This window comes from Lactuca virosa, chromosome 8 (genome assembly GCF_052849685.1).
Source record: "Lactuca virosa cultivar CGN04683 chromosome 8, Lactuca_virosa_CGN04683_v6, whole genome shotgun sequence".
In the NCBI taxonomy this organism is placed as follows: domain Eukaryota; kingdom Viridiplantae; phylum Streptophyta; class Magnoliopsida; order Asterales; family Asteraceae; genus Lactuca; species Lactuca virosa.
This window is the reverse complement of record NC_136433.1, coordinates 352,106,125-352,115,260: the sequence shown is the minus strand read 5'-3', so window position 1 is coordinate 352,115,260 and position 9,136 is coordinate 352,106,125. Positions and strand designations below refer to the sequence as shown.

The following is a 9,136-nucleotide window of genomic DNA, read 5'->3' as shown; positions in this document are numbered from 1 at the left end:
ATCAGTACTAGCATGCAGTCCATAAAGCTCATATAACAGGCATACAAGGTATCCTTCCTATATCCTTAGCCCTAATCTAGCATGTAGTTCTCATAAACATATCATAACATAACAAACTTTGTATGGGTAATTTGGGAGAACTTACTTGAGCTCGGCTGATTGCATGCACCACACCCTTTTCGTTTTTTGAAATCCTTTTAAAAATGATTTTCCTTTGAAATTTTCATACCAAGTCCTCAGTTTGAGTTCAGACACACCCGAGAGTATGCCTGAATCCCTCAAACCAAGGCTCTGATACCAACTTGTAACATCCCAAAAATCATGACCAAAAATTTCATTTTTAATTATCAAATAAACCATAGTTACCAAAATCATTTCATCCAAAAACATAAGTCATCGTATCAAATCAGAGTATCAGATCAAAATACATGTCAATATATCAGAGTAAAATATGCCAGGCTAAAATCATGGTGTGCGCACTGCAATCATCCCGAGCTCTTCCCCTTGCTACCGGAAGTACCTGAAACCAAAACTGAAAACTGTAAGCACGAAGCTTAGTGAGTCTCCCCAAACTACCACATATCATACACATAATCACATAATAACATAATAACATAACATGGGCCCCACCCGGCATCGGGCTCCGTCCGGCATCAGGCTCCGTCCGGCATCGGGCCCCGCCCGGCATCGAGCAAAGCTCGGTATACATATAAACATATCAAGAAATACAAGAGGAGACTTGAGAGAATAGGACCTCAAGTGTGATGCCTCTAATGTGTCACAAACACCAAATGCAAGAGGAGACTTGAGAGAATAAGCTAGTTAGCACAAAATCAATATCACTCTCTTAGAATAAATGGGGTAATCGATTTTGGCTCTAGGGGTGTGCTTTTATAGTGTTGCAAATGCTAGGGTTTCATCCATGAAAACCCTAATGCACCATGACCTTTCATATTACTTAGGCTCCATGGGTTAAACCTCCATGGACTATCCATATTGGTTTAGCCCATCCTAATTAACAATGGATCTTTGGCCCACACTATAAGAATCATTGATTTACTTAACCAGTCCCCGTAGATTTAATTAGTCTCTTTTGATCACTAAATTAATTCTTGATCAATAATAATTAAATAATATGATTTCTCAATTAATATATTATACTTATAATATATTAATAAATCACAAATAGCCTTATTCTCAAAAGTCCATCCTATCAAATTGCACTGGAGAAGGCAACCCAAAAGGACCATGCTACAATCGGGTCAAGTACATCCCAGTTATAGTTATGGTCTTAGACACTAAATCCAACAGTCTCCCACTTGGATAAGTCTAATAACTATAACTGCCAATGCAACTTCAGGATCCGATTAGCAATCGTAGCTTTCCAAAGTCGTTGTCGAACTCTGACCTAGTCAGTGATGCGTCGCTTAGATAAGGGATCATATACTCCTCTGTTCTTCAAGATATCATGCGGACAAATACATGGAACATAGTCATACTTATTGTCCTGTAGTTTGTTTCCCGATTTCCGATTTTTCTGACATAGAATATAACTGAACACATCAATTTAGTTCTGACCGGGCCCGACACATAAGTCAAAACAAAATCATCGAGGGGCCCAAGATATCGCTTTTAATCCTCTTAGGATAAAAGGAACATATAAACTTCGGCATTATATGCTTGTGCTAACTACTCATTAAATCATGTGCAACGATACGTTTTATAACATCAAGTTACTGATGTGTTTTCGTATCATCAATGCACAACCAACTCGTAGTCAACAACTCATATATCTTAGTTTGAAGACTATATGATATTATCGTCTCACAATCACTCGTGATAAATTCCATGAAGTGATTCAGGTGAGCGTGGGTTTAATCCAATACTCAAATTTTATTTCAGGAGCACTGATGAATGTTGTAGCATACTTTTGCTATGTCTAACACTTTAGACAATCTACAAGCCAAATTCATGACAGTCTAGCCTCATAACCTACTTCCAAAGTATGATCGACTGTGGATAGTTTGAAATTTTTATTATTCTGGAAGTCAAAACATGCAAAAGTGAAACAATAGTAAATAATTGACACAAGACAATAACTTTACTTATAAATAAAACTTCTTTTATTCAATCATCAAATATCAATTACAATTTAGCTATTACAAGTTTCAAAATATTTATCTAATCACTAAAACTAATATCGTCCGTTAGCCCGATGCCCCTCGCATGCTGCAAGTGCTTAACCCTACTCAGTCCCTTCGTAAGGGGATCTGCTGGGTTGTCCTCTGACAATATCCTCTTCACCACGAGATGTCCTTCTTCTACTTGATGTCTTATGAAGTGGTACTTTCTGTCGATATGTCTGGATCTATCATGATCTCTCGGTTCCTTGGTTAAAGCAACCACCCCTTCATTATCGCAGAAAATCTCCACAGGTCCTTATATGTTTTTATATTAAACTAAGTCCAAAAAAGCAAGGAATTGTATTCAATTTGACCATTTTACCGGGTCAACAAGTCATCCCACTTTTAAAAATTACACTTTTGACCTAGATTTTATATTTTATTACAATTTTGGTCTAAAATTTACACTTTTGGCCCATATTTCAAAATTTTGTTACGATTTCATCATAAATTTAGTTTTTTAGATTTTTTTAAAACAATTTTCGAATACGTTTTGTTTGTTGTATGCAAAATACGTATTTATAAAAACATTAATTTATTTCAAATACCTATTTATAAAAACGTTGTTATGTGAAAAAATATGAAATGCACTTATGTAAAATATTTTATTATATATATATATATATATATATATATATATATATATATATATATATATATATATATATATATATATATATATATATATATATATATATATATATGTATATATACCTTTAAAAACTTTTATAAAATAGGTATTTATTAAATACATAAAAAAATATTTTGTGTGCATATAAATACATAAATATATACAAATATATTTTTATAAAAAAATTTATACAAACACTTATTTTATTAAAAGAGGTATATATACACCTATTTTATAATAAATGCATTTGTGTACAAGCAAATTTTTATAAAGAAAATGTATACAAACACATACTTTATAAAAACATATACAAACCCGTTTTTATAAAAAAAAAATGAATACAAACACATAATTTATAGTAAATGTGTTTGTATACAAACGTGTTTGTGTAAAAACATGTTTGTATAAAAACGTGTTTGTATATATAAATATTTACAAATACGTTTACTATAAATTAGGTCTTTGTATACATTTTTTTATATACTTAATAAATACATATTTTATAATAGTTTTTTAAGATATATATATATATATATATATATATATATATATATATATATATATATATAATAACATATTTTACTTAAGTATATTTCATGCATTTTCACATAACTATGTTTTTATAAATAGGTATTTCAAATAAAATAATGTTTTTATAAACACGTATTTTGAATACAAAAATGTTTTAAAAAAAAGTTCTTATACAGGTATTTGGCATATAAAATGTTTTTTTTAAATATATATATATATATATATATATATATATATATATATATATATATATATATATATATATATATATATATATATATAAGGTTTTTATGTGAAAAATATTATTTTTTGTATAAATATGACTTTATACAAAAAAAAACATATTCGAATTTTTTTTTAAAAACAAAGCTTAAATTCGGTACTACTTATTATAATTTCATGTATAGTAAATATATTGATTTTGGTTAATCTTATTGTTAAATACTCTTTTATAAATATTATATGTGCTTTAAAATAACAAATTAGATGATGATTCTTTATAAAACGTTTCTCATCTTATAAAACATTTTATAAAGATAAGGGTAAATGTGTTCTTAAAAAATAACAAATTAGATGATGATGTTTAAGCTGATAAGTTATTGTTTGATAAAATAGTGAAAAACTGATGTGGAAAAAAAACTATAGATAAAATGATATTGGATGCTGTAAGTTTGGTTTGTATAATGTTTTTTTTAAATGATTTTTTCAAAACGTTAGAATTTCAAAGAAATTGAAACTATGAAAATAAATCATAAGTTGTTATAGATAGCTCACAAGAAATAAAATTAACTTGAATAATTAAAGTATATTTTAAATTTTTACTTATATTTTAATTTATCATAAATATATAATTAACAAGGTATTATCAATTATGGCCTTTTAATAGTAAGAATAGAAATGATTTCCTCCCACACTCCCTTACAAACACTGAAATACATGAAATGTGGAATTTAAATGATTTCATCATCATTGAACTCTATCAATTTAACAACAAAACACAAACACATTTCATAATCTCGAATTCCAATTGCACTGTATTCCTTAGGAATTCGTAATCCAAACACGTCGTATTCTTTAAAACATTTTTTGCATTTAGAATCACAATTTTCATAGTTACGTAAGGATATCTATTAAAATCAAGTAGCGAGAATTACATGAAAAATGTTGAGAATATTAATCAATGTTCTTAATTTCTTACATAAAAACTTAAAGAACTAAACAAAAATTCACATTTCAATCAAGTTATAAAGCCGACCAACTCGTAAGCAACGAGTCTTTCAAACTCTTGGCCACCACCTCTTTCCCTTTAGCCTTCAAAAACCAATCATCAATGTTAAAATAAAAAATGAAAAAAAAAAGAATATAAAAAAACAAAAAAGGTTAAATATTCACCTCAAGGTTTAAAATGTTCAAAACACGGCCATTACAAGTAGTAACATTGATATCAATCACTTGAAGTCCCAATGAATCAATTGTCTCCATTATTTTCAAAAACCCATCGGGTTTTTTATTGCAAATTAGTTTCAACAAGAAATCATGGGCCCCGATTTGGTGTACTTCCACTTCCACTTCCACCTTCATTAACATTAATATCGAATACGTAAATTTTAGTATAAAATCATCAAATTTTTTAAGTTTAAATTTTAGTATAGTTTCTATTTTTAGAAAGTTGTAAATTTGTACCTCATTTTTTGAATCATTAACATTTGAAACCCTAGTTTTCGGTTTAGAATACATTTGTGTAGAGCTCTCATAAGCTCTTTTCGGTTTGCAAACTTCCACTTCACCATCATTCACCTTACAATCTTGTTCTTCAAGTTCCTTAAGCTCTTCTTGAAGCTCTTTAACATTTTTTTCCAATTCTTTTATGTAATCAATTGCATCTCCAACTATTGAAGCCTTATCCATCTAATAATCAAATCATATTACTCTTTAAATATCTAACAAACCATCAACAACACTACAACGTTGTATTTGTATTTAGCTGATGTGGGACTCTGACAAATTTTAATAAAAATAATAAAAATTTGATATACGAAAACCTTGGAAATTCGGGGAACTAAAGCGCGTAGTGTATACAGACCATCTTTGATTCGCTTTCTTCGGTTTCTTTCGGTTACAAGATTCTTTGAATGGTATTGTTCTTTACCTATCTTGTGTTTAGCCTTACCATCGCCTAAAATTACCAAAATGCCCAATTAGAAGCGGCTATTTTACACCATTTACCTAGAATTGGATTGATTTAAGATTTGGATAATCACTAAAATTACTAAAATGGGTCGCACCTGATGACATAACAGGTTGTTGAACAGGGAAAAGAAGCTCTAGTTTAGGAACAATTTGATGGAAATGATATGAATTCACACGACTTTTCATGTCATTTTCATGGAATTCATGCTCTATAATGACACCCAATCGTGAAATTAGGGTTTCTATCGTCCTTTGATCATTCGGAACCTAAATATAAATTATACACATGTTAATGTTGAAATTGACTGAATATATATATATATATATATATATATATATATATATATATATATATATATATATATATATATATATATATATATATATAAATTTGATTCTTTTTACAAAGAAAATGAGGCTTACATGTTTTGATCTAAAGAGCTCGATCAAACCACCTTCAACAGGAACGACTAATTGGGTTCCAAGCGAATCCTGTAACATTACAATCGAAGAATGATGTTTAATTCGTGTTAACAATGCCTTTGAGTGTAAATCGATCTATAAAATGCTCACGTTACTTAGCAGAAATGGTTGTTTAGACATCGCTACTTCTCCATGGATCCTGGTTTCAAAGAATGTAAGGCGTCCATTAAATGATGAAAAAAACAGAAGATTAAACTAGGAATAGAGATGATTATTGATTACCCAGGATACAGTGGCAACGAAGAAGGAATTACAGCAAGTTTTTCACAAGCTTTTGTCCTTACAGAGTGTTTAACGTAAGTATCTTTGCAGAGGTAAGGCGTATTGAGCTCGAGTTCATCGGTTTCCTCTTTGACATTTTTACAAACACCATGGCTACTACCACTGCAACAGCATCCAATCCACTTAATAAACCTGAAAAAAAAAAACTCCCGAAATCAAGAACACGGATACAATCAGTTGATTTTTATGGTAATTAACATTGCTACAAGAATCATGATTGATCATACCCTGAAGGATCGTCATCGAACTTCCAAACAACGCAGTAGTCCCATGCCTTGGTTTCTGTAAGGGGTCTTAGCGACTCCAATGTGTTAAATAAAACCCTCATTTTAGATCGTTGTTGAAATGCAGTGTTCTACCTAATTGGATCCAAACAAATTTACTCAGTGGGTAGGTTTTGAATCAGTATAGAAGATATCTCTATAAGAACAATCTGATTTGTCCTTTTTATGATAGTAGACTGTTTCAAAAACAAGTTTTGATGGGAAAAAGCAAAGTGTACCTGTAAATAATCATACAGAGTCCGATGTCCGAAAGAAGCAGCAGCAGGGAAAATCAGTGGAGTAATCGTACATTGTTGAAATGGACTGTTGGAACCGATTAAAGCAGAGCAGAGGAGTAACAGAAAGAAAGAGGGAATATTTGCAGAGGCATTGAAAAGGACGTTTGTGTGAAGCAATGTTTTAAAACCCGGGTCGACCCGGCCGGTTCAACCGGTTGGACCGTGACCCGGGATAAAAGGCGGGTCAAATTAGAGCGGGCTTTTGTAAAAATACCGACCGGATCGAACCGGCCGGGTTTACACTAAACCGCGGTTGAACCGGGTATTTCGAACCGCTAAAAACCCGGATTGACCCGTTTATTAGGGTTTGGATAATTAAGTGAGATCGGCTCTCTTCAGGCAAAACAAACTTGTCTCCTCTGGGAAAGAAAAACGACTGGAAGAAAGAAAGCAGCGACCAAGGAACGACATCAGCAGCGACTGAACTATAGTCGCTGAAGGAGACTGAAGCAGCGAGCCCAGCGATTTCGTTCTTCTCCAGGTGAGTTTTCTGTTTTCCTGTTTCCTTGTTTTCCTGTCCTTGTTTTCCTTGTTTGTTGTGTTTAGATTGTTTGTTGTGTTTAGATTAAACTCTGTTGACATCAAATTATTGGTATTATATGTCTATGTCGTATGTAGGAAAATAAAAATATAAGAAAATAGAAAAATACCATAAACCGGGTTGACCCGGCGGTTCAACCGGTTGAACCGGTTGACCCGTGAACCAGTCATCACACCGGGTCAACTAAAAACTCGAGTTTTAAAACATTGGTGTGAAGAGTGAAGACCACTGGTCCGAAGCTTCAAAATAGAAAAATAAAAAGAGTAAATTACACGAATGGTCTGTATGGTTTGAGTTAATTTGTATGTTTGGTCCCTAACTTATTTTTTTTAACTTGAAAGATCATTACAGTTTGTTTTTGTTGCGTGTTTGGTCCCTGTTTTATTTTAAAAAACTATTTTGTCATTGATTTTTTAATTTATTTAAATAAGGTGAGGTATATAAGATAAGATAATGTGAGGTGAAAGTGGGGTTGGGGGTGTGTTTATTTAAACAAATTAAAAAAAATCAAGGGTAAAATAGTCTTTTTATGTAAGACAGGAACCAAGCGCGCATTAAAAACAAACAGTAAGGACATTCCGAGTTAAAAAAATAAGTTAGGGATTAAACATACAAATTATCCCAAACCATAACGATCATTCGTGTAATTTACTCAAATAAAAATTAAACAACTATAAACCTAATACAAAATTAGACAATTTTTAGTTTGAAAGTTATAATGTAAACCCAAAATGTTTTAAAAAGTTTTGGAAAAGTAACAAATGAAGAAAAGAACTGCCATAGAAGTAGTATTATTTTCACTTCAAAACTTTGAAAAAAAAATGACGTTAGAATCAATAGTTCATCGGTTTTTCTAATTTCAGTGCAATAAAAGTTTTTATGGTGAATTTCCTAATTTGACCACAATAAAAGTTCTTATTCCATAGAAAATAGCACGTAAAAACCAATTGTTTTTTCTAGAAAATTTAGAAAATTATACTTTTGCTCTCGATAGCTTTAATTTTAAAAAGAAACGAATTAATTACAGTTTTGGTTTATGTAGTTTTTAGTATAGGAAATGACTTGACAACATAATTGATCTCTGTAATTTTCCATTTGTGAAAGTATTTGGTTTTTATAGTTATTAATCCTAAAAAATACAGGTCAATCCGGTATTGATCCTTATAGTTTTTAATTTAAAAAATTACATTTTTTGTCCAACTTTTTAAGTAATGTCCATGCAAATTCATCGGTGTAGCTTAATACTATTTCAAACTATTGTTTCGGAATTTAGGATTGATTAGCTAAATTTGATTGTATCTAAATCATTATCACTATTACTTATTAAAATAACTAGGTTATAACATGTGGAAACCACGGTCGGTATATTTAAAAATTTTTATATAGATAAAAAAATAATAAATGTAAAAAAACCAATATATTGTCGATTGTAAGTAATTATGAATTAATTTGTTAAGCAAAATAAACATAATAATGTTATTAGGATATGATTTTGTATTTTCAAAATTTAAATTGAATTTGATTTATCACCAAAAAAAGGAAATAATAAAAATCATAGAAAAATGTCACGTGTCAAACAGACATTCTAAAAAACTGACACGTGTCATTTTTAGGTTTCATTTATCAGAAGAGATAGATAATACAACATTATAATATTAACCGCGTGTTTTCTTCTAAATAAATTGAAAATCTATTTCAAACTATTGTTTCGGACCACAATTGGGCTCCGCCTA

The 9,136-nt window shown here is 30.5% G+C and overlaps 1 protein-coding gene across 1 annotated transcript; it reads right to left on the bottom strand.

Annotated features, from left to right (window-relative positions):
* Positions 1 to 4,476: 4,476 nt before the first annotated feature.
* LOC145133245 (transcription factor bHLH90-like) lies at positions 4,477 to 6,942 on the bottom strand. Its single transcript, XM_079068168.1, has 10 exons — positions 6,803 to 6,942; positions 6,528 to 6,659; positions 6,241 to 6,432; positions 6,109 to 6,157; positions 5,959 to 6,027; positions 5,631 to 5,802; positions 5,388 to 5,521; positions 5,029 to 5,253; positions 4,738 to 4,920; positions 4,477 to 4,656 (listed from the first exon to the last, which is right to left on the bottom strand). Exons 2-10 carry the CDS (start codon positions 6,626 to 6,628, stop codon positions 4,588 to 4,590), a joined length of 1,194 nt encoding a protein of 397 aa, XP_078924294.1. The 5' UTR covers positions 6,629 to 6,659; positions 6,803 to 6,942; the 3' UTR covers positions 4,477 to 4,587.
* Positions 6,943 to 9,136: the final 2,194 nt, after the last annotated feature.